The sequence below is a fragment of the Numida meleagris genome, chromosome 10 (genome assembly GCF_002078875.1).
Source record: "Numida meleagris isolate 19003 breed g44 Domestic line chromosome 10, NumMel1.0, whole genome shotgun sequence".
Taxonomy (NCBI): Eukaryota; Metazoa; Chordata; class Aves; order Galliformes; family Numididae; genus Numida; species Numida meleagris.
Window position 1 is genome coordinate 546,480 of NC_034418.1, and position 23,485 is coordinate 569,964.

Below are 23,485 nucleotides of genomic sequence, written 5' to 3' on the forward strand. Positions count from 1 at the left end.
GTCATCTTTGCGCTTCAGGAACCATACCAAGGAGACTACTAGTAAGCACAAGCTTTGCTTTATCTCCTTGAGAGCCAGGTTATGGGGGAGGCAATGTGGGTGACTTTCTGTTGTTTCCTCAGCCTCCCTTTCTCTTTCACTTGTCCTTCTTCCCCTAGACTAGTTACAGTAGCTCTTGGGAATGTCGAATATCCTTGGAAGATCTGCTACGTTACCCAAGCAAGTGGGCAACTACGGAGAAAGGTATCCAACACTGAGGAACTAGCCGTGCTGGAGGTGATGTATAATATTGACTGAGCCCATGATCAGTTATCCCAAGATCCAGATGTCATGAGGTTCCTCGTGAGCTATGTGACAGAGATTTGTACAGATATCATTGGCGTTAGTGGATGCCAACTGGCACTGGGTATGTCGATGACAAGGAAGAGGAGGGAAACTGAAAGGCAGGACCAGGAATGGTATTCCTGCAGCGCCGGGGTGTCCCCTCCAAGCGACCACGGAGGAGCAGCGCCAGCAGAAGAGCAGAGCCGGCAGCCACACGTAGCCCTTAAGAACAACAGGGAGCTGCCCTCACCGCCAGCACCCCGTCCCGCCGCCTCCCTGCCCTCCAATTGGCTGCCGGCGCTGCCTGTCTGCCGAAGGCCCGCCTCTCTTCTTTTATCCGCCTCATGATTGGCCACGCCTTCCGCAGACTCGGAAGCCGCCTAGGGCGCCGCCATTTTCTGAGGCCGCGCCTCGCCCCGTGGGCGGCCTCGGGCATGCGCAATCCAGACGGCGGAGTGGCCTTCCGCATCCGCGCCTGCGCGGGCCCGGCAGCGCCGGGAGCGAGCGGCCGGCGCCGCGGGAGCGCGCCCGGCCCGGAGATGCGAGGGGCGGAGGCGGCGCGGGCGGGGTCCTCCGCGCCCCCGCGGCGGGTAAGGGCAGCTCGGGGCGGGGGTCGGCGGGGAGAAGAACCGCGGGGCCGCGATGGGCTGCGGCCTGGTGGGACGGCCCCCGGCGCTGCCGGGCGCGGCGGGATCCGTGCCCCGAAGGCCGCGGGGCCCTCAGCGGCGCGCCGTGCCCTCAGGCGCGTGTGATGGGAGCCGGCTTTTCTGACCGAGAATAACACGTCCTCCCTTCCCTCAGCTCTCACCACGCGGTGTCATTCTGACGCTGCCGAGCCCGTCTGCGCGGGGTGATGCAGCTCCCCTGCCTCCCATCCAGCTGCAGGGGTTTGGTTTGCTGGTGTCAGCGGCCGGCCGTGATAAGCTGCCCTTCCCGGCCGGGGTTACCTCGTCCCGCAGGGTCCGGAATCTTTTCAAGCTCCTTTTGGTGAGCGCTGAAGAAAAAGGTGTTCATGCAAATGAGGGACAGCGACCGTACCGCCGCGGTCCCGGCCTTGCGCAGAATGAGGAAAAACACTCTGAATGAAGTCATTAAAAGCTTGGCCGTGACTCCGTGCCTTTGGCCGGAGCTGACTTGTCGCTTTGCATCTTCTAGGAGCTGAGGATGAAGCGGGAGGCGGAGGAGCGGAGCGTTGTCTTGGAGGCCCATGCGTAGATGCCGGCGCTTGCATGGGCGCAGGATGAAGATGCTTCCTGGCGTGGGTGTGTTTGGAGCCGGCAGCACCACCCGCGTCCTGGTCCCCTTGCTGCGAGCAGAAGGTTTCTCCATTGAGGCGCTCTGGGGAAAGACCGAAGAAGAAGCGAAGCAGCTGGCCCAGGAAATGGACATCTCCTTCTACACCAGTCGGACCGACGACGTCCTGCTGCACCAGGACGTAGATCTGGTTTGCATCAACATCCCTCCGCCGCTAACTCGGCAAATTGCTGTGAAGGCTCTAGGTACCTTTCTGTCCTTAGGGTTGGACCACGAATTTGGATTCCGTTGTGCTTACGGCCCGTTCCCTTAGGATAATTTTAGGCTGGGTGATATCTGAAACCACGTGAGCCGGGGTGGTTTGTTGTGCTCGGCCTCTTTGCTCCGCAGCGATTTGTTTTGGAAGTAAACAACCTCGCACAGATTTAAATGCCATGATGCTGCTTAGATATACAGAGAGAGATTTTAGGTCAGGGATTTTTTTATGCTGTTGGGTTTGTTTCTTTACAAAGCACCGCTGCTCTTTGAAGTATCCCGATTCTTGAATATTTGAACTGCAGGTTAGAATTTAACGACTTAAATATGCTAAAAATCCCTTCAGTCAGGAAATAAACATTTCAGTAGCTCGTCTGGTTGTTGATTGTAAAGTATGAAGTGCGCTGAAAGGAGGGGATTTAACCTTATCTGGTGAATTATTAAATGAACTGAGAGCCTTTCTTTGAGGGCTGGCATTAATGAGAGGAAGCACGGCTGTAAAGGTGCTGCAGGAGCACGGAGGTGATGTGTGTGCTTGGCCGCAAGGCAAGGATAGAGAAGCAGAGAGCTGAAAAAGCCATGGGAATCTGTGGATGAAGTAGGGAAGTGTGATTTGCTCTTCACTTCTGCACATCCTGAGCCAGTGTTGGACAGCTCACTGTGATTCAGCGCTCTGGGAGAACACGAAATGAGGATGGGGCAGATGGCAAGTGTGTTTTCTCTGAGCGTTCAGATCAACATAGTGATGTTTGTCATCAGGAAGGTCTTGGCTGCGAATGGTGATGATAATGGGTTGGTGTTTTACTAGCTTCCAGGCTGTGCTATTTGTTTGCATAAGCTTCTTACTGACAGACATTCATAAACGAGCCTGGGTACAGCCCTGGCGTGGCAGGGGTAAAGTAGTAACCTCGGCCTGAGTTTGTGAACCAGACAAAACAGATCAAAGCCCAGAGCATAATTCAAATGAAGATGAGTGTAATCTTCTGGTTTATCTCCATAACAGGTAAAGCAAGAGGCTCTTCTAAAATTTGTGCTTCTTTTCATCTCAGAGGAACTAAAATGCCAGCTTTGTGGTGGATGTGCCCCAGCTGAAAGGCGTGCACCTCTGTGTGAGGTGAGCCTGGGGCTGAGTTCAGGCTGAGGGGATGGAGGTGTGTGATGTGCACAGCGAGGCTCAGGAGGCAGAGCATCAGAAGCCTTTGCAGTGGGATCTCTCCAGGATGGGTAATGCTGCTGTGTGTACAGAGCCCAGCTTCGTGGTGCCTTGGGGAATGGCTGCAGAGGAACTTTTCATTTGTCTCTCTTGATTTACATTGCTTAGGGAGTCTTTCCCTAAGAGATGATTTGGCCCCATGGTTTTGTGGAGTCCCTGCAGATTATAGCATGGATATGTTAATTGTGGAGGAAGGAGTCAGAAAGGGCTCTTATCACTGCTCTGTCATGGGACAAACACACGTTTCCTGTTTTGAAACAGGGTAAACAGGCGTGCTGTGCTCTTTGCATATTACGCTTCCCATCGCTGTGACCAGTAGCACAGAGGTCTTTCCAAACCACATGCAAACAAGACATGACACAAAGGAATGTGTTTCGGGATGAGCTTCCATTTGTTGAGAGGCTGCTAGCCAGCAGCTGCTTGTTTGTGAAGGCTCCTCGGATGCTCCCAGTGTCTCACGATGGACGCAGCAATGCTCTGTTGCTTCAGCAGTGGTTTAGTTGGACATCTGGGTGCAGCCTTGGGCATCTTACATTACTAAGAGGAATCAAGGGCTGGGCCTTCCATCCGATGGCATTGATGTATTTACAGGAGGTAAATGGGTTTAGTGGTTGGAGTCAACGTTGTAACTGGTGCTGAGAGAGACAAAGCTGGAAAGTGGGTTTCATGAGATGGAGCAGCCAACTTGAGTCTGGATAAGGACAAACTTAAGATAGCTCTTAGGGAGTAAGACTGAATCTCTGGTGTTCTAGGAGGGCTTCAGCGGTCTGCAGTGAGGGGTTTGCTGTGAGCTGGGTGTGGAGAAGATGCTGAGGGCTGTGGTAAGGTGGCTGCCATGAGGGTCTGTATGGGCACCTTGTGTGTGCCTCCATGTCCCCACCCCTTCCCAGTACACAAGGTGGAAGAGATCAGGCAGTGTTTTTCTCCTAAAGCCAAAACACAACATCATACCAGACTCTTTTAGGAAAAGTCATAGCATGGCTTAGGCTGGAGGGGACCGTAAAGCCCAGCCAGTCTGCGGGCAGGGTTGCCAGCCACCAGCTCAGGCTGCCCACAGCCCCATCCAGCCTGGCCTTGAATGCCTCCAGGGATGGGGAATGTCCAGCTCTCTGGGCAGCTTCTTCCAGTAAAAACTTTTTTCCTGACATCTCACCTACATCTCCCTTCTCTGAGTTTTGTATTCTGTGCGCGGGCCACCAAGTACCTTCAATTTCTATTAATCTATTAATAAATTCACAGTGATGGTAAAATACAACACCAAACCTCCCCTCCGCTCATCTCGAGTGCATTTATCTCCGTGATGATTTTTTTTTTTTTCCTCTGGCTGCACAGCCATTCAAATGATTGTATAGCTGCAGCACTTAAAAGGCATAGAAGCCTGTCAGAGTTCATCTGTCACGATGTAAAAATCCTCTCTCTTTATTTGGGGCTCTGTGGGTGTTTATCAGCTCTGCAACGAAAGCAGCTTGGAAGCACTTGGAGCCTTGCCGCGCTTAGCGTTCCTATTTTAGTTCCCAGACCTTTGCTTTCGAAAGCCTAAAAAAAATGCAGCTTCCTGGCAACCCCGGGGGCTTGTCAGCGTTTCTGGCTCCTGTGTGCTATGCCGTTTCTTGGCGTTTGTGTTGCAGGGATAGGGAAGAACGTGATCTGTGAGAAAGCTGCTACCTCTGTGGATGCCTTCAGGATGGTCACAGCTGCCAGGTATTACCCCAAGCTGATGAGCATCGTCGGCAACGTTCTCCGGTTCCTGCCCGCCTTTGTGAAGATGAAGCAGCTGATCGAAGAACACTACGTGGGCAACGTGATGATCTGCGACGTGCGGGTCTACGGGGGGAGCCTGCTCAGCCACAAGTACAGCTGGATCTGCGACGAGCTGATGGGGGGAGGCGGCTTGCACACCATGGGCACCTACATCATCGACCTCCTCACCCACCTCATCAGCAGGAGAGCGGAGAAGGTCCACGGCCTGCTCAAGACTTTTGTGAAGCAGAACACGGCCATAAGCGGGATCCGCCACGTCACCAGCGACGACTTCTGCTTCTTCCAGATGCTCATGAGCGAGGGCGTGTGTTGCACTGTGACTCTCAACTTCAACATGCCTGGATCGTTCACTCACGAGGTCATGGTTGTGGGGTCCAGCGGCCGCCTCGTAGCGCGTGGCACGGACTTGTATGGGCAGAAGAACACCGCCCTCCAAGAAGAACTGCTCTTCACGGACTCTCTGACTGTCAACAAAGGCCTTTTGGACAAGGGCTTTAAAGACATCCCGCTGCTCTACCTGAAAGGAATGGTGTACATGGTGCAAGCGCTGCGGCAGTCTTTCCAAGAGCAGGAGGATCGCCGGACGTGGGATCACAAACCCGTCTCTATGGCAGCCTCTTTTGAAGACGGTTTGTACATGCAAAGTGTAGTGGAGGCCATTAAGAAATCCAGCAGGTCGGGGGAGTGGGAGGCTGTGGAGGTCATGACCGAGGAGCCAGATGCCAACCAAAACCTGTGCGAGGCGCTGCAGAGAAATAACTTATGAGTGCTCCTGCTTTGGGAAGATAGGACAAGGAAAGCTTCCAGCTGCAGCTGTAAAAAATCCTCTCAAGTTTTTAAGATATGTAGATTCCTATTTAATAATTGGAGTTTCTTGTTTTTTGTTTTTTTTTTTTTAAGCGTGTAAAATAACGTCACGTTCTGACGGAAGCAGTTCCGATTTAAGACGTTCCATTTTTGCAAATGTTTAATTCTCGTCTCGGAGGCTGTTAGGAAAACTTGAATTGCCCTTTGCACTTGCAGCAGTGAAGGGAAGCATGGGATCTCTGCCACTGCATGGCTTGGAGAGGGGACGCAGCCCCTCTTGTTTTAACAGTTCTAAACTGAGAGCGAGTAGAGCGAGATCAGGGAGCACCTGTTGTTCAGATGCCTTCACCTTCTCTCTTGGAGTCTGACTTAGTTCTGCTCCTCAGCGATATTTTATGGAAGAGTTTAGGGACGTAACACGTCTCTAAACTCCCAGAGGACAAAGACCAGTAGGAACAGAATAAGGTTTGTAAAATAAGGATGGGCCTTTGGCTTTCTGCGTACAGCAAACGTCCTTCCAATTAATGTAAAGCAGTATGCCATCGAAAGGCTGCTGCGAGTTCCCAATTGACGGCGTCGCGGCGGTTACGAGGAAAACCTTCAGGAAGCCTGTGAGGCTTTGTGCTTTTCTCCCACCTCTGCAGCCATTCTTCCTTCTACATGAGGCTGACTGCATCCAGCAGCCTGTTTCGCATAAGCTCCGTGTCTCCCGTTGGTGTTTACTGCCTGGCAGCACCAGAGCCGTGACTGCGGGGCCACCTCCTCGGTGCTGTGACTTCCCAGCGCTGCCCAGCTCACAGACGAGGCGCAGGATGTCGCTGCCAATGAAGCTGTAAAACCTTAACCTTCCACTTACCTGCTGGTGGAAGTAAGGAGGTCTTGCCTACCTCTTGCAGCTCCCCTTCGTGCTGCCTGGGAAGCTGTCCCACTACACGTGCTGATAGCTGAAGAGTCTGCCCTGAACCTCAAACACTGGATATTAACCCTCGGGTCCTGCCCGCCCTCCTGCAGCTCGTGTCTGCTGGCAGGTCGTGGGTGGACATCTGTTCAGTTGGAGAGGAGTTTCTCTCTGAGGCAGGTATGTGAAAGGGGTAGTACAGTTTTACTACATTTACTTTGCGTACTTGAAAGCTTTTTTTTTTTTTTTTAACGTATTCCCCCACTAAATGGTAACCCTGTGTATTTATGTACGTTAACATGCAAACCGCTGTGTCATAAGCTGGTCCTTCCTGAAAAGTACCTGACTTGTTTTCTACAGAAATAAATTTAAAAAAAATATTGTTTGCACAGGGCATTCTTCATGCAGCTGTGTGCTTGTGTGTGATTTGGCCAAGCTGAAACCTCCATGGCAGACCTGAAGAGAGCTTCCAGCTGGGGCTGATCTCCTGTGCTGCCACCTGGGCAGCCTGGCTGTGACCAAGCAGGAGGTGGATCTTCTGCCAGGACTTGCTTTCCCCCTCGGTGAGAAGTGGATGGCAGCTGCCTTTGCTTGGCCAGCACAGAGCTATTTCCCACCTCCTTGCTTTTTCTCTCAGACTAAAGCTGTTCTAGAGATACCCCTGTCTGTCGTGGGCTTCCCACGCTGACAGTTGTGAGGAACGAGATCTTTATTCTCTGCCCGTCTGCTTGTAGAAATTGCTGGAAGACGCGAGCTAAGGAGCAAAATCCTCACGGCTTTGCTGGCACCATTCTTTGCTCAGTTTGCAAATCAGGCATTTACCTTCAGCTATTTATTTCCTTTCAACACAGTTTCAAACTCTGACAGAAACAAGCGTACTGAAGCGCTGCTCTGAAGGGTGGGAGCTTGGCTGGTGCTTGGCTCCGAGTGCTCTCATCTGCTGTGGGCTGGAGGAAGAAAGCAGATGGGTGTAAATTACACACTGTTCCCAGCTGTAGCAGGTGCACCAGGGGAAGCTCTGCATCTTTCTGCAACCCTTTCTTGGTAGAGGATTGCTGTTCCTGCCGTAGCTCTGAGCATCTCACGTCGTGGTGTCTATGTGCTATGTAAAGCAGGTGAGATAATGTCTCACCTGGAAGAGTCCCTGCCTTCATTCGCACAGAATGAAGAAAGACTTCATTCCTGCCAGTTCTTGATCTGTTTTGAAGCTGTTGTCCCTGAATGGGGAAACCTCCTTTGTGCCGCTGTCATAGAGCTGCGGGGGGCAGGTTTGGGCTCCTGGGAAAACCCAGAGTGATGCAGGCAAGGGCAAAGCCTCCATCACTGGGGGGGTGAGCTATGGGGACCTGCAAGTCTCTGCTCCCTCCCTCTTGCCTTGACCTGATGGCAAACCATTCCCCTCCTTGGTGGCCTGGTTGGCACGGAGCCTGGTGCCTGGCCCTGTACCTTCTCAGAGGGACTCCCAGCCATCAAGTGTGCTCACTGAACCTTGCTGGAGCTCTCTCTCCAGCCCTGGAGCTGCTCCCCTACCCGCTGGTGCTGCGCCATCACCTTCCCATGGGCTCATCAGCTCTGGCGTGGGGAGGTTGATGTACTGGTACAAGGGTCGCAGGCGCGGCAGCCGTCCTGGGGAGAATCACAGAATGGTTTAGGTTGGAAGGGACCGTAAAGATCACAGGGCTCCAAGCCACTGCCCTGAGCTGGGTTGTGAGCTACCGGATCAGGCAGCCCGGGGGTGCAAGACAAGGGCAGCGCTGACAAACCCTGTGTGCCAAGGCTTCACTCCCACTCAGCACTAGGCCTGGGAGGAGGGGGAAGAACAGGCCAGGAGCCAGGAACTGCAGGGGGAAGTAGACGCCCCTCAGCTGGGGCTGCCAGGGATCTGCAGCCACGTCCCGGGGACTCGAGAGCAGCTGGAGGGAAGAATGAGGACGGGTCTGCCCAAGCATCACGGTGCCCAGCTGAGCGTCCAGGCCTGCATCGCCCCACCACACGGACACTGCCGCCTCCGGGAGCAGCAGCGGGGCTGGGGCCCAGCCCGTTCCACTACGGACGCTCACCCAGCGCGTCCCGAGATGGGACCTTTCTGTGCGGCTGCGCGTTGCTCGTCCTTTTCCTCTTCTTGCTCTTTTTCTGCGGCTCGGCAGCGGGGCTGGCGTCGCCTCCCGGGGCGCTGGGCTCCTCGGCAGCGGGCTGCTGGAAATCGGGCTGCTGGAAATCGGGCTGCTGGAAATCGGGCTGCTGCAACACGAGCGCGTGCGGGTGGGTCCTGCGGGACGGGAACGGGTTTGCAGGGCAGGGCCGGCTCCGCACCGTGCGGCTGAGCCCCGGGAGGCGGCACGGCGGTCCCCGCGGCACGGAGCCGGCTCCCGAAGGAGCCGTGCCGGCTTACTTCGCCTCCTCGAGCCCGAAGCCGGGCTCCAGCAGCCAGGCCCGCAGCGCCGGGCCGGGGCCGAGATCCATCAGCTCTGGGAACTGCTCCTTGTTCCTCGCCGCCTCCTCTTCGCATGGCGCGGTGTGGATGACAGCATCCTCAGCCCGCTGCGGTTGACACGGCGTGCGTGAGGAGCGGGCGCTGCCCCGGGCGTTCCCACCCTCACAACGGCGCTTCTCCCGCTTCCCTCCCCCCCCCGGCATCGCGGTCTGCGTCGCCCTTCACCTCCGAAGCTTTGACGCCCGGGCTCCCCAGGGCTGCCGACAGCTCGGCCAGGACGGCTCGGGGCTGCCCGACGGCACGAGGCTCTGGCACGGGCGCGGACATGGAGCCGAGAGCAACAGCGGCACCGGGGGGGGCTGTTACCCGGGGAACGCCGCAACAGCGCGGCCCTAGGCCCGGCCCGGCCGCAGCACAGGAGAGGTGGGCAGCGCAGCGGAGCCCACCCGCCATCACACGCCCACCCGCCTGTCTCTCCGGGCGGGGCCCAGCTCGGCCCGCCCCCCCGGCGGAAGCGGCGGTTGCCGGGAGCGCGGCGGCTCCGCGGGGCCTCGGGTGCGTGCGGTGCGGCCGGGGCCGGGCAGGCTGTCCCGGTGGGGCGGGCCGCGCATCGGGGCTAAGGGAAAGCGCCCGTTTCTACTTCGGCCTCCGCTGCCCTTCTCCCCCGTGCCGTCCGATGCGCGCACCGGGTGGAAGCGGGGCACGCCGCGGCCCGGGGCTGCGGGAGGAACGCGCTGCGGTGTTGGCTCCTGGGACCGCGTTTCCCGAGCCCCGGTTCCGGCCCCGGGTTTTAACGCAGCCCTGGGCCGCAGCGTTTCGGACCCGGCGGTTCTGCCCGCTCCGGCTGCCACGGGAGGGAAGGAGCGGACAGCTGAATTGCGGCGAGCCCTTCGATTCGCCCCGGATGACTTGCTCTGCTTATCGCAGCTCATCCAGAGATTTATTTCTCTTCCCCCCTGTGCTTTTTACAGAATTTGGCTCGTGAAGCACAAAGCCGAGCTCGTGCTTCGACTGCGCGTGAGGCAGCGGCTCCCGGCCGGGGACGCGGCTCTGGTGGGTGCCCCCGAGCTCTGCGGGCGGGGGTGGGGGCGGGACGGGCCCGCAGCTCCGAGCAGCGCCTCTGCTTCCATGCCCCCGGGCTGAGGCAGGAGCTGCGCACCTGGATTTGTTTTCCTGAGCTTGGCCGGCTCTTTGTCCCTGCGAGGCCGTGGCGTCTCGCTGGTGACAACAGATGTTTCTGATGCTCAGGTTTCTGACGCGCTGGTAGAGGTGCCGTCCTGGGTGCGAGTCAGGTCGCAGCTGGAAAGGGCTGGCCCTGTTCCTCTGTGCTCGCAGGCTCCTGCTGCTCCCCTCGTGCTTGCTCCAGTGGCTCTCTGGTCCCTGCGTGGAGTTACACCTGGGTGGGATGCGGTCTGTGCATCCCAGCTGTCAGAGGGAGCCCTAAGGTTTCTCTGCCAGCCCCGTTTTCTAGCCCTGCTGTCCCAGTACCCCTGTGGTGGGCAAGAGCTGAAGGTTTGGCTGCTGCGTCCTAGGGCCCGATGGTGCAGGTGCTGGGGGCTGTGTCCTGCACGGGAGGGTTTGCTGCGAGTACCCAGATAGGCAAAGCTCTGTTGTAATAAGGTTGTGTGATCTTGTGAGATCCAAACCCGGAGGCAACGTGACTTGCAAATCAGGGAGTGGGTGTCGTTTGCAGCGGGGCAGGGTGCAGCTGAGACGTGAAATGGGACCTAAGTGCAGGTACAGAGCCATCCCCCACCTCCCGTCAGCTTGCCTTTCCTCCTTCAGGCCCCCGCACTAATTGCCTGCTCTGTTACAGGCCCTGATTTCAGTCTGTCATTTTGCACCTCAATTACTGGCTTTGGAGGCGAGTTCGCATCAAGATCTCAGATGTGAGTTTCAAGGCCAGTAACTATTCTGGAGTAATCTCTTGGCGAATGCCTTTTTTTTTTTTTTTTTTTTTTAGGATAAGAGAGCCCGTTCTGGCTTAGTTCTATCCATTTGAAAGGGGATTAAATAATAAGAAAACAGGGCTCTTTTCCTGCAGGCTGACAATCTGAGTCTGAAGCTTTTCAGAAATAGCTTTCCCAGGGTGGCTGGGTACAGAGAAGCTGCTGGACGTGCCCACCGGTGTGCAGTGCTCGGCACTGCTTCCATTGCCTCTGCAGTTGTGTCTGGGAGATGAATAATAGCTTTTCGCTAATGGGCCTCATGTCAACAAGGGTAATTTAACAGGGAAGACAGCAGTGCATTAGTGGCTTATGAGTCAGGCTCACTCAGCCTTGCACTGCTTGTTTATTGGTTTATAAATTAAACGGAAGATGCCGTGTCCCGTCAGTGCTGGCGTGCTGAGGATCCTAAAAGGGGCTCTTCCCGGAGGGTTGTCTCTGAAGTCTTTGAATTGCGGAGCCGGGAGTCAGATTTCCTGGGCTGAAGGTGCAGGTATTACAAACTGCAGACGCTTTGGGATCAATGCTGGTTAGTCCCGCGGTAGGGACGGCGCTGCTGGATCCCTTGCCTCACCTACAGAATCACAGCACGCTTGGGTTGGAAGGCACCTTACAGCCCACCCAGCCCCAACCCCTGCCATGGGATGGCTGCCCCCCAGCTCAGGCTGCCCAGGGCCCGTCCATGGCCTGGGGCACCCCCAGGATGGGCATCCCCAGCTCTGAGCAGCCACGGAGTCCGTTTGCAGGTTGTCCCTGTGGCCGGGTGTGCCATCTGTGTTCACGTTAGCCGTAGCTTTGCAGTGGCTCGGTGAGCTCCGTTTAGTTCAGTTCTCACTGGTGGTTGGTTTCCATTGCAGAGACAGAAGCAGCAGAATGTGTGAAGGGCCGTCCAGGATTTCTGGACCCATTCCTCCAGACCCTACCCTCTTCCCGGACTATTACAGACGCCCTTTCTCAGGTGAGTCCTCCAGTGCTGATGGTGATCCTGAAGGTTAAAAGATGGGAAAACGTGAGGTGGAGGTGGACGGGGACCTTCAGCATCATTTGCAGGCGGTGGTTGAAGAAAACAGCGAAGTGAGATCCTGATAACCTGCTGACCGGCTTTTCTCTTTCTTTCTTTCTTTGTAGCTCGAGGGAGGCTGGAAGGGAATGCTCAGCAGCTGGATTTTACCTCCCAGCCCCTGGACTCAGCTCTCAGCTCACGCCATGCTCCGAGCAGCGCCCGCCAGCCCCTGCCAGCCCCTCGCATTCGCCCCAGCGGAAGGGACTTCTTGGAGAAGGGGCAGAAGGGGACGCTCGGCCTCCTGCTGCAGCTCGACGGGCTCTCCCTTGGTGGGGGTCTGCCGGCAAAGAGTAAGCACAGCTGTGCCGAGGTCCAGAAGGGAGGTGAAGCTGAGTGCTGGCTGTCACCTCGTTGGCTTTATGTCCTGGCGTTGCCCCAAGCCCTGGCTGGTGCCAGGGTGGTGGTTGCCGGCTGGTGGCTGCCACAACCGCTGTGCCAAAACGGGACGGGAGTCAGCTGAGATCTTCCAGCACAGGGTCAGCCCAGGAGTGTGCCTCCAGCGTGGGGGAAGATGCACAGATTGTCTGGTCTGCGGGAGGGGGGAGATGGCTGCTTCCACGGGCAGCTTTGGAGATGGAGCTGTCAGCTCTGGTGTCGTGATCCAGGAGCCTGAGTCCGCTGGCAGTGTTTGAGGGCTGAAAGCCGTGTCTCCCCTTGCTGTGCAGGGAACGAGTCCAAGGACCACGAGAAGGAAAACGTGAGGCGAATTAAGGAGATTCAGAAGAAGTGCAAAGAGAGGGAGCGAGCCCAGGAGCACGGCCAGCCCAAGCCCGTGAAAGCTCTGTGGAAATCCCAGAAATACGAAAACGTGGAGTCAAAGGTGAAGGCCAGACTGCAGGTGGGTACCCGGGGGCTCTTGAACTCTCCTGGCCAGGGATGCAGGTCGGAGGAAGAAAATCTCATCACACCTTCTGCCTGCCGGCTCCTGCCTGGCCCTTCTGTCACAGGAACCTGAGGGCAATTCTTGGGATGGTGCAGAGCAGCCCTCAGCAAATCCCTGTCCTGAGGTGCGTCCAACTGGCTTCTCAGCTTTCCATGTCTGGGCTTCGTGCCAAAAAGCAGTGGCATTTTGCCCCACAGATCACTATCCTCACCCATTCTGCATGGCACTGGGACAGAGAAGGAGAGATCAGCCTTCAGGCTGCTGACTTTGGGCCAGCTCTCGGGACCCTGTGGACACACAGTGGGCTTTGTCAGCTGTGGAGCTGAGCTGAAACACGTGTGGTTTCTGTTCCGAGTGGATGTCTGGTCTGCTGTAGGTTTCGCTTTGCTTTTGGCTTCTTTCTCTTTCTGCCCCTGGATATTTTTTTTCTTTCCTGGTGTTTAAGTAGTGCCTCTGTTAGGGGCTTTCCAAAATGCACCCCAGTGGCTACACCAGCACTGAAGAAGCTGGGTGACATCTTGAGCATCACCTCTTAAGCAAGACCTTCACTGCTGAGCCGAGGCCTTCAGGTTCCTCCTCATCTCTGCATCGCTTCCCTCCAGCCGATGGCCCCCGAGCCAACGAGGTGGTGCTACAAAGTTTGGCGAGGCGATTTCTGAGTGGTTCCAGAAGCCGTGTCCCTTCTTTCTGGTGCACCACCAGCCTGCTTTCTGCTATCTGTGACCTTCCACGCGCAGGAGCAAGCCCACCTGTGCCTTAGGAATGAATACAAGCCCACGCTCTTGTTTGACAAATCATCTGGAGCAGAGGATGATTGAGATCATCTTTTGTGTTGGGGAAGGGGGTGTTCTCTGCAGGCAGTTTCTGCGTGGTGTGTTACTGTGCTCCTTGGATTCGGAGGCCCCGGAGCTGACTCACGTTGCTTTAACCGTTGCTGAGGCCCTCCCAGAGCTGGTGTGTTCCCTTCAAAGCGTCTCCATCTTCTGTGGCGCTTTGCTCTCAAGTGGGGCTGGTTCTGTTAGGTCTTGGAAGTCTGGCGTGGAGTTTTTCTCCTCCATCCCTGACGGCAGCAGCCAGCATCACCTTGCTCTGCGGCTGAGCACTGCCTGCAGATGCCTCCCTGCCCCTGCTGGGTATCTCGTAGGGTTCTCTGCTCTGCTTCCCTGCCTGCAGGGTTATTCAGTAAAGAGGGGCTCTCTGGTCAGTGCTCCTCACACTTGTGGACTGCACGGATGTTTCTGCAGATCTTTTTCTTTCCTTTAGTGCTTCTTTACCAAGTTCAGTTGCCAGGTGCGGGTTTGTTGCTCTCAGCAATCTGGTTTGGACTTTGCCTGTGGTTCATGCACAGAACTTCAGCCAAATCCCAGCAGAAGAGCGCGTTGTCCGTCGCGTGCTGGAAGCCTGTGGTTGAGCTTGTGGTTGACCCCCCAGGCTTTGCTGGTGACTTTCTCTTTGCCGGGGCCTCCCTCCACTCAGCTGGTTTTTTTTGGTGGTTTTTTATTTTTCCATCTTTCCCAGGAGAGCTCCCCACCTCCGAACCCAGAGGCTCTGAAATTCCTGCGGGCGTATTCTCGCTGCGGCCCCGGGATCAGGCCGGGCAGGCCGCACTCCCCAGGCCCTGCCAGAATGAAAGCAGGGGCAGGCACTGAGGCTCTGCAGGCGCTGCGTCCTGAAACCAAGGTGAGTTGCCCACTGCATGCTCCTGGAGGCTTCTGTCACCTTGCCACGCGTTGCTCCTGCTTTGTACGCTTTGTGTGGGGTCAGCTTCACCATGGAGGTTGTGGATTTTCGTGGCTTTTGGTGCCTGCTTTCTCAACCTGTTGCCATAGGTGCTGTCTGTCTGTGGCTCTTGCTCCTGAGGCGGGACGGGCTGCGGGGTCTTTGTGCACTCGGCATCTCACCCATGTACCTGTTCACTTTGTCCCTCACGAGGGGAAGAGCAGCTGCCTGCGTGTGCCACGCCGGCTCCCGCTGCCTCCCCGCTCTCTGCTTTCAGATGCAGGTGGAGGGCAATAGCATCGACTTCATCAAGCACAACGCCCGCAACGCCAAGCGGGCCCCGCTGCGGCGCTCCCACTCACTGCAGGCGCTGGCTGAGCTGCTGGGACAGAAGCAGCGGGAGCAGGAGGAGTACAACGCCAAGCAGAAGGGCCACGTCCCCCAGTAGTACGTATGCCACAGAGGGCAGGGACAGCCTCGCACCACGTGCCAGCAGAGCAGTTTACTGAGGGCTGGGGAATAAATGCAAAGCTTGCTGGTTTCTTGACGTAACAAGAATCCCGTGGCCGTTGCGACTGGGCTGGTAAAGGATTTAGTCTGCTGCTCTTTTGTTTGCTGCCGTACAGTGATGCTGTGTGCTCACTGCCTTCAGCACGCACAGAGCGCGGTGGCCAGCCCGTGCACATGGATAAATCCGAGTGCTTCCCGCTGCAGCAAGGGCACGCGGGGCAGGGTGGGGTGTGGGTGCTGCCAGCCTGGGGCTCTGTGGTCCTCGGGCAGTGACGTGGAGACCAGCAGGGCTCCATTCCTGGGCAGCCCTTCCTGCCAGGTGTGCCGACAGCAGCTTTCGTTTGCCTTGCAGCCTGCTGGAGAGGAAGGAGCAGTGGCGCAGGCAGATGGAGGAGCAGCTGCGGAGCCGGCCGGATCCCGACACTCCACCCGGCCATACCATGATGCCCGAGGGCCAGCGGCTGGAGACGCTCGGCAATCTGAAGCAGAGTAAGAGGAAAAGAAACGGGGATTCCAGCTCAAAAATAGCCTGGATTAGGGAGAGCGAAGTGCAGGGGCGCAGGCTTGCTCCCTGATTTCCTGCCTCTTGGAGAGATGCTGGAATAAGGCACGTTGCTGAGGTGTTCCAGTAATCCCTGCACTAGAGCTGCGTGTGTGGAAAGAGCGATCCTTCGGCTCGGTGGGACCCGCAGGTTACAGGGCTGGCCTTCTGGAGCAGGCTTGGCCCAGGGGACCTGACATTAGGGTTACCATTGCACTTAAAATGCTAGGAATATTTGAATTGGAAGAGATCTTTGGGAGGTCTCTAGTCCAACCCTTGCTCAAAGTAGGAGTAGCTTAGTGTTGGAGCTTTGGTCCTCCTCCAGCTGCACTTTGAATGCAAGGATGGGTATTCTCTCCAGCTCCCTGCTCCCGTGCTGCTACCGTTTTAACAACTGAACAATGAGGTTGCACTGCTAGGGAAAAAAGGGAATTTCTCTTCCGCTCACGCAGCTTTTTGTTTTTCCAGGCCAGGAGCAGCTGATAAAGGACCTGTTGATGCTGCCGATGCGTGCAGACACCCTCAGCATTCAGAAGAGGCGGGTGGAGCTGGAGAGGAAGCTCTCCCAGATAGAGGAGGCCCTCAAAATTTTCTCCAGGCCCAAGGTCTTCATCAAGCTGGACTCCTGAGCCCACGGGGCTGCGAGCGGTGCGCTGCTCTGCGTGAGCATCCCAGGGAAGGGAAGGAGAGGAAGGCAGATCCAGGACCCTGTGCCTGCAGTGGTGTCGGTACCGTGTGCGACGTGCGGTTGGCACCTCTCGCTCTTGCTCCCGGCGCTGTGTCTCATCCAGGGAAATGGGAGGGAGAGGAGCTAATTGACTCTGCTGTGCAGCGTGGAGAACAGTTGTCCCCGTGCTGGTTGACTTCTCACAGAGATCAGCCGTCTGTTTGGAATCGATGGGGTAGATCTCATCGCGTCTTGTTTTCCCATTTCTAGAAACTGGCAGGAGGTCCCCATGCTGCTGCCTCCGGAGTTGCTTGTCCTTCTGTTTCCCCCAGGGCACGGCTCATTCTGGGCACTGCAGACTTGGCTGCACTCAGGGCCTGTGCCCCAGGCTCCGTGCTGCTCCATCCTAAGCACGCAGCCGGTGCCTCTGCGTCCTCTGTCCTGCTGCGTGCGCTCAGTAGCTCAAGGACAGCAAAAAGGCACAGAGCTCCAGCACTTCCCACTCAGAGAAGGGCTGGGGTAGAAGGAGGGACCTGCTGGGGTGCCTGGAGAAGCTGCTGTCTGTGGGGCAGGATGCGCTCCAATAAAGCGTGGTTTTCCTCCACTGGTGTGACCTGTTGGGCTCAGTGGGGCCTCAGGAGTGGTGGTGGGCAGCAGAAAGCAGCAGTGCTGATGCAGTGCAGCCAGGAGAGCTGTGAGACCCCAAAGTGAGCAGAGCACGGCCAGGCACGTGCCATTGTGCAGGTGAGCTCTGCCTCTGTACCATCAAATGCCCCATAGGGACTTCAGCAGCTCTATGTAGGGATCCTGCTTTGTGGAGCAAAGGAAGGTTCAGCCCAGAGGGCATCACTGGAGGGTTCTGGTCCATCTGCTGCCCAGAGCAGGGCCAGCTGCACAGCTTAGGGCCTTATCCAGCTTGCTTGGGAAAATCTCTGCCAGCACTGCAAATGCTGCGTGCAGCTGCACTGCTGCAGGCTTTCCCCCATCCCAGGGCAGGATCTGGGGCTTACCAGGGTGGTGAGATGTTGCCGAGCAGCCTCATCCTGTGCCCTGGGCTGTTGGGGGACAGTGCTGCTGCCAAGCCCCGAGGAAGCTTGGGGGGTGGAGGAGGCGAGGTACCAGCCAGGAAATGGCCCCACTCCTCCTCGGGGCTGTCCCTGGGGCATCACCACCATGCTGCGAGCAGCCCCAGCCCTGCTGCAGTGCACTCCCTGCCATAAACAAGCCCTGACTAACCAGCTCTGCTGTCTGCATCTCTCTCCTGCCTGTCTGGGGCCCGGCTCAGTGGCCACAGGGAGCTGCGCCCAGCTCAGCCCTCGCAGTCCCATAGAGCTGTGGGTCCTCCTCCCCTTGTAAGTCAGATGTCACCGCACAGCAGCACCCACGACAGGACTCTGCTTGCCCTGGGTGCAAGGGCTCGCTGTGCCCAAAGCAGCCTGAGCACATGCTGTAGTACAGCTCTGCGATTAGCCTCGCCGGACTCACCCAGAGAGCAGCAAAGCCACGTGTGTGCAGAATTGTGAGGGACACACCTGCCCCATCCCACAGCACCGAACCCATTTGCTGTCCTGGAGGGAGACTTTGCTGGCCCCTGCAGCAACGCGAATGATGGACAAACGGGGCGTTTTCTAGAAAAGGTTTTACTGTCCATTGCAATATATTACTTGATGATGCATGTGTTGATAAAATAATTAAAAAAACCCACGTGGTTGGAAGAAGGGAAGTGAGGGGCTCAGACGGGCAGTGCCTGGCAGGAGCAGGCCCCAGGGCAGGGACAGGGCGGGGGTAGCCCCGCTCAGCTCCATTGCCCCGGTGCCCACAAGCAGTCCGGCTATAGGGTGAGCAGGGTGCCGTCCTCCCGCACGCTGCCCCGGCCGGGGCTGCTGTCGTGGCTGCCCAGGGACTGCAGGGAGCCCTGCGAGCTGTGCGGGGACAGGCTCGGTGGGAGGGGTCCGTCGGCAGGGCCCCCGTTGGGGCAGCCCGCGGGGCCGTAGTGGGGCGCGCCGTCGCTCTCGATGACCAGGTCGCCCTCCTCGTCGCTCTCGGCTGTGCTGTAATTGCTGAGATACTGCGAGGCCGGGCTGGGGGTCTGCTGGCTTGGGGTGCTGTCCGTGGACACCCCCGAGCTGCCCGAGGCCTTGCTGCTGCGGATGACGTTGTTGCGCTGGTTGGCCGGCTTGACGGTGATGATGAGGTTGTGGCTGTTGGCCACCATCATGTCCGTCACCTGGTCCAGGGACTTGCCGGCCACGTCGATGCCGTTGACCTCCAGGATCTCGTCGCTCACCGCCAGCAGCCCCGTGCTCTCCGCCAGGCCGCCCTTCACCAGGCGGGAGATGAAGATGCCGGGCACCTTCTCGACGCCCTGCGGGGCCACGCGCACGCTGACGCCGTCGCGGATGTAGAAGCCCAGCGGCTTGTCGGAGCCGTGCTTGTGCAGCCGCACGCGGCGGTGGGTCTCGGGCAGGATGTCCACGTCGATGATGGAGGAGATCTGGCGGAAGTCCTGGGGCATGCCGATGAGGAGGTGCGGCTTGGCCCGGTAATGCGCGGGGCGCAGCAGCCCCTTCTTCTTCCTCTGCAACGAGTTGGAGGCGAAGACCCCGGCGTCCGATTCTGCTGCGGGGAGCAAAGGGGGACGCGGTCAGGCAGCGCTCAGCACCGCGACCACCACACGGCGGCTGAGATCTCACCAGCGTTCCCCACCAAACATCGCCCCGGCTCTTCCTGTCTCCTCCGGGCCCATCTCCTGGGATTACCCAGCGTACACGCGGCTGGGATTAGTGGGATCGAGGCGGTGATTCAGCCTTAATCACACTTTAAGCCACGCTCTGCAGCTTAACGCTTGAGCTGCCGGCTCTGCCAGCCTGGGGGCCGCTGCTGTGCCCTGGTTTGGGGCTGGGAGAGGGAGCCCACACGCCAGCTCCCCACGCGTGACCCGATCCCCCGTCCCTGTTGGAGCAGAATGACCAGATCAGGGACGCAGAGCCCTGCCACACCCAGAGCCAGGACACCCATCTCCCAGTGCCCCATCCTAGGGCTGCGGTGTCCCTGCAGCCCTGGACCTCCCAACCCATGCATCCTGCCAGTGCTGCTTGTTCCACCTCCAGGCACCGCTCTGCAGGGTCTGGCTCCATCCCCCCCCAGCCGACCGCTCTGGGGCTGTTCAGTGGGTGCCAGCTCCCCCACATCCCTCCCTTGACTGCATCCCCTGGGCCCTCTCTGGTTTCTCCCCATCCCTTTCCATGGGGGAGTTCAGATCTGAATGCTGTGTTGCAGCTGCATTCCTCCAGCGCTGCACAGGGGTTATCAGCATCCTTGGTGCCCAGCCTGCAGAACCAGCGGGTGTTTTGCCTCCGATACAAAAAGCACACAGTCCCAAAATGACCTCAGGAGGACGCTGAGAAAGCCTGGCCCCAGTGCCACAGCAAGGGGAAGGCAGCATTCCACACGGTGCAGCACCCAAGGAAGGGGCTGCCAAGCGCAGGAGCTCCCCGCCAGCACCCAGATCCTGCTCCGGGTACGGGGGAGCCCTCGGCACAGCAGGGACGTAGGGTTTCTCCCAGGACGAGCTGGCCTGCCAGGGCTCCTGGGTTATAAATATCTCCCTGCACTCACCGCCTGCCTTATTTTTAGCTTGGGGAAGGGCGGTGGAGGCTTTCCCACAGCTATTTCAGCACATGGCTGCTCTCCGGGGGGCGAGAGGCAGCCAGGCTGTGCCACTCAGTGCCCTGGGGATGCACCGGGCGTCCTCCTGCCCTTCCCTTGAGCCTGAGCCCAGCCCCGGGGCTGAGCACCCGTCCCCAGCCAGGCACCACTGGGATGCCTCCACTGCCTCTACGTGTGGGTGGTGGCATGGGGAGCCAACATGTTGTGGCTTCTGCTTTTCAACCCCATGGCACGGGACTCCAAAACCCACACATCCGGACACACTGCGCGCATGCTCCCCGTGCACCCGGCATGTGAAGGAGGCTCTGCAGCCACCTGTGTTCCTCACCAACCTGGGGACTGGTTTGACTACAGCCCAGCCCTGGGATGACCTGGATCCATTCTAAATCAGCTGTGACTCACCCAGGGCTTGCTCCTGGCCTCTCCGCATGCCCCTCTCGCAGCCCCTCTGCTGGGTTCCGGCCCTATGCTGCAGCCCTGCTGCAGGAGGAGGGGATGGTTTGGAGCTGCTTGGGCGGCCCCGGAGGAAACCCACACCCAGGGCATCCCCAATGCAGGAGCACAGGGAACTTGACTCAGTGGCACAACATCACCCCTCACCCGGGGACTTTGGGCCGATGACATGAGCTGGAGCCACCACAGTGCTCAGGGTCCATCCCATGCAGTTGCACTTGGGATGCTGTTATCACAGCTATTTCGCACCCTGGCACAAGGAAGCAGCTCTGCATGGAGCCCACACCAGCCCGGCTGCCAAGGTGACTTCCAAGAGGTGAAATGCACGGGCTGAGTGGCCGCAGTGTCACCTCCTCCCAAGCCATCCCCTAGCTTGGTGGAAGGAACAAGGCCTGCATGGGGACTGCTGCTCCCCCCGCACATCCCAAGGGACTGATCCGGTCGCCACTGACCCTTTTTCTGGATGATGACCCTGAGCAAGGGGTTGGCAGAGGATAGCGCCTTGTGGTAGTTGTCGTCATTGTTGATGGGCAGCAGGTCACCGTGCACGTCGGTGTAGCCCAGCAGCACGTCCACGCGGGGGATCTGGTGCACGCTCTGCAGTAGGTGGTAGAAGTCCTGGAAGGTGCCTGCGCTGGAGCGCTTCATGGCAAAGCGGCGGAACTCGGCATCAAACTGCAGAGGAGGAGGAGGAGGAGGAAGAGAAAATAAAGGTGGTTAGGGCTGGAGGAGGGTTAGCAGGACCCCAGCTGTCATGAATGGGGCACGAAGGCAGAGGTGGGGAAGAGGCACACAGGGACACCGGGTGCGTCCTTAGGGGCTGGCAGAGTCACATCTGGAGGAGGCACATGTGGGTGAGCGCAGGGCTGGGGGCTGGCAGAGGCACAGCTGGGTGAGGGTGTGCACAGCTGGATGCACCCAGACGTCTGGATGTGCGTACGCATCAGGATGGCCCCTCACGTCGGAGAGAAGGAAGGTGTGGGGATGCACATCTGGCCCGAGGCACCCCATGCTGCGATGCGTGTCCCGGCGGCCGGCGGTACACATCTGGGCCAGATCCCGCCCGAGGGCTGCCCCCGACTCGCCCGCACCGCTGGGGCCGCGCCGCCCCCGCCGCCGCCGTGCACCTGCCGAGCGCTCCCGGCGCTGTGCCCACCGCCGCGTCGAGCGGGCTGACGGCCCAGCAGCCCCGTCCTCCCGGCACCGGCACCGCGCGGCGCTCGGAGCTGTGCCACTGCAGCACCGGGAGCGGAGCAGGGCCCCGCACAGCCGGGCTGCCGCTGCGCGCTGCCGCCCCCACGTGTGCTGCCGGGGCGGGCGGGCACCATCAGCACCGGCATCAGCACCGGCATCAGCACCGGCATCAGCACCGGCATCAGCACCGGCATCAGCACCGGCATCAGCACCGGCATCAGCACCGGCATCAGCACCGGCATCAGCACCGGCATCAGCGCTTACCTTGCTCTTGACCTCGATGACGGGCTCGGCGGAGCGCGCCGGCGTGCGGTGGTGCTTGGCCATGCTGCCCGCACCGCCCCGCGCCGCCGCTCCCGCGGCCACGGGGGATTTTCACCGGCCATGACGTCACCGGCGGGCCGGCCGGGCGGCGCCGCGCTATTGGTCGAGGCGGGACTCGTGGGCGGGGTTAGCGCGGCGCGGCGCGCGGCCGTGGAGCGGGGGGAGCGCGCTGACAACGTCGCCATAGCAACGGGGGCGGGGCCGGGGCCGGGCGGGGGGAGCCCCCCGCGGGCAGCGGGCGGCGGGAGGTCGGGCAACACCGGGTGGCAGAGGCATCGCGGAACGTCCCGAGCCGGGAGGGACCCGCACGGGGCCACCCGCAAATCAGGCCCTACGGCTGAGAGCGGTGTCCCAGCGCTCCCTGAGCTCCTGCGGCTCGGGGCCGTGCCCACCGCCCTCTGGAGCAGAACCTTTCCCTGACCCCCACCTGACCCTCCCCTGACGCAGCTCCGGCCCTCAGGGCTTTGCCCAGGAGAGTGTGGCCAGGAGCTGCTGCAGGAGGATGGGGAGCGGAGGGAAGCACCCTGGCTGCCCTGGGGTTTAACTCGGAGGGTTTGCTCACAGGGGAACAGTGCTGAGGTCAGACAGATAATCCCGCTGTCACCGGGGTCAGCGCTGACGCAGGCACTAGTGACAGAGGGCTCTCAGAGCCCTTCACCTCGGCGTCTGGTGACCAAGGTTCACTGCTTGCAGTACATGTGCTGGGCTCGGCTCCTGCTCTGAGCTGAGCCCATGGGGTCAGGACCTTGAGCTGGGGAGCCCCAAGGCCACAGCCACGTCCCTGCGCCAGGGCCACCACTCTGGAGGATGGCACCGAGGGCTGCCCAAGGCTCAGCACCCCTGGGCCCCTCCAGCACTCACCCTACAGCCTCACCCCGTGCCCACCTGAGCAAAGGCCACAGGCAGGCCAGCAGCAGACAAACCGCTTCAGCCTCAGCTGGGGACATTCCCAAGGGCCACCTCAGGCACAGTGCCGGCCTTTCCCTCTTCTGAGGGCCGTGGTCTTTGCTGGCTAGGTGTCGGCACCTCAGGCCACGGGTACAGCCCAGCTGCGGGCAAAGAGCGGGGAGGGGCCTCGGCCCAGGGCTGTCCCCATGCCCTGTACCGGGGCGCGGCCTGTCCCTCAGCCCGCACTCCCCGCACAGCAGCTCGGGGCCTGGTCCCGCAGCGCGCGGCCCGCACAGGCCGCAGCCAGAGCGGTGCCAAGGGACGGGGCTGTGTGCCCGAGCCTGGGGGCCGCTGTGGGGAACCCGCGGCCCGAGGGGGCCTGAGAGGACCGGGCCGCCGGGATGTGGGGCTGGAACGGCACCACACCGCGACGTCACCGAGACCCCGGGCCCGGCCCGCCATAGCCCCTGGCAGGCCTCGGCCCGGGGAGGGGGTTACCATGGTGACGCGGCGCCGAGCGCCGGAGACCCCTCCTCGCTCCGCCCCCCGCCGCTCCGCACGCGAGGCTGCTTCCCATTGGCCCACGTGTCCACCCCCTCTACCCCCGCAGCCAATCGCTTGCAGCCACCGCGACCCTGCTGCTGGGCGGGGCGGAGGTGGGCGGGGCGTGGAGGGCGGCTAT

The 23,485-nt window shown here is 59.4% G+C and overlaps 4 protein-coding genes across 24 annotated transcripts; 2 read left to right on the forward strand and 2 right to left on the reverse strand.

Annotated features, from left to right (window-relative positions):
• Positions 834-6,892, forward strand: GFOD2 (glucose-fructose oxidoreductase domain containing 2). Of its 4 annotated transcripts, none has more exons than XM_021408062.1 (3): positions 834-914; positions 1,480-1,823; positions 4,675-6,892. In XM_021408062.1, exons 2-3 carry the CDS (start codon positions 1,532-1,534, stop codon positions 5,571-5,573), a joined length of 1,191 nt encoding a protein of 396 aa, XP_021263737.1. In that variant the 5' UTR covers positions 834-914; positions 1,480-1,531; the 3' UTR covers positions 5,574-6,892. The 4 variants fall into 4 exon arrangements, with proteins under 4 accessions (XP_021263737.1, XP_021263739.1, XP_021263738.1 ...); XM_021408064.1 differs by having other exon boundaries at positions 1,480-1,768; XM_021408063.1 differs by lacking the exon at positions 834-914 and adding an exon at positions 1,065-1,311.
• Positions 6,555-17,948, forward strand: ENKD1 (enkurin domain containing 1). 10 transcript variants are annotated; one of them, XM_021408073.1, is made up of 12 exons: positions 6,555-6,692; positions 6,905-7,075; positions 9,918-9,999; positions 10,282-10,683; positions 10,763-10,835; positions 11,750-11,850; positions 12,021-12,245; positions 12,621-12,793; positions 14,357-14,518; positions 14,835-15,004; positions 15,420-15,556; positions 16,077-17,948. In XM_021408073.1, exons 6-12 carry the CDS (start codon positions 11,766-11,768, stop codon positions 16,235-16,237), a joined length of 1,113 nt encoding a protein of 370 aa, XP_021263748.1. In that variant the 5' UTR covers positions 6,555-6,692; positions 6,905-7,075; positions 9,918-9,999; positions 10,282-10,683; positions 10,763-10,835; positions 11,750-11,765; the 3' UTR covers positions 16,238-17,948. The 10 variants fall into 10 exon arrangements, with proteins under 10 accessions (XP_021263748.1, XP_021263751.1, XP_021263753.1 ...); XM_021408074.1 differs by lacking the exons at positions 6,555-6,692; positions 6,905-7,075; positions 10,282-10,683 and adding exons at positions 9,370-9,501; positions 10,991-11,166; XM_021408076.1 differs by lacking the exons at positions 10,282-10,683; positions 10,763-10,835.
• On the reverse strand, positions 7,330-9,998 carry C10H16orf86 (chromosome 10 C16orf86 homolog). Of its 6 annotated transcripts, XR_002442062.1 has the most exons (6): positions 9,633-9,998; positions 8,905-9,053; positions 8,573-8,781; positions 8,276-8,425; positions 7,959-8,138; positions 7,377-7,459 (listed from the first exon to the last, which is right to left on the reverse strand). XR_002442062.1 is itself a non-coding variant. In XM_021408092.1 (5 exons), exons 1-5 carry the CDS (start codon positions 9,876-9,878, stop codon positions 7,446-7,448), a joined length of 714 nt encoding a protein of 237 aa, XP_021263767.1. In that variant the 5' UTR covers positions 9,879-9,998; the 3' UTR covers positions 7,330-7,445. The 6 variants fall into 6 exon arrangements, 5 of the variants coding, with proteins under 5 accessions (XP_021263767.1, XP_021263766.1, XP_021263762.1 ...); XM_021408092.1 differs by lacking the exon at positions 8,276-8,425 and having other exon boundaries at positions 7,330-7,459; positions 8,043-8,138; XM_021408091.1 differs by lacking the exon at positions 8,276-8,425 and having other exon boundaries at positions 7,330-7,459; positions 8,001-8,138.
• On the reverse strand, positions 17,900-23,416 carry PARD6A (par-6 family cell polarity regulator alpha). Of its 4 annotated transcripts, none has more exons than XM_021408069.1 (3): positions 21,856-23,416; positions 20,850-21,072; positions 17,900-18,891 (listed from the first exon to the last, which is right to left on the reverse strand). In XM_021408069.1, the coding sequence occupies exons 1-3, from the start codon at positions 21,916-21,918 to the stop codon at positions 18,107-18,109; spliced, it is 1,071 nt and encodes a 356-aa protein (XP_021263744.1). In that variant the 5' UTR covers positions 21,919-23,416; the 3' UTR covers positions 17,900-18,106. The 4 variants fall into 4 exon arrangements, with proteins under 4 accessions (XP_021263744.1, XP_021263743.1, XP_021263742.1 ...); XM_021408068.1 differs by having other exon boundaries at positions 17,900-18,894; XM_021408067.1 differs by lacking the exon at positions 21,856-23,416 and adding an exon at positions 21,192-21,550.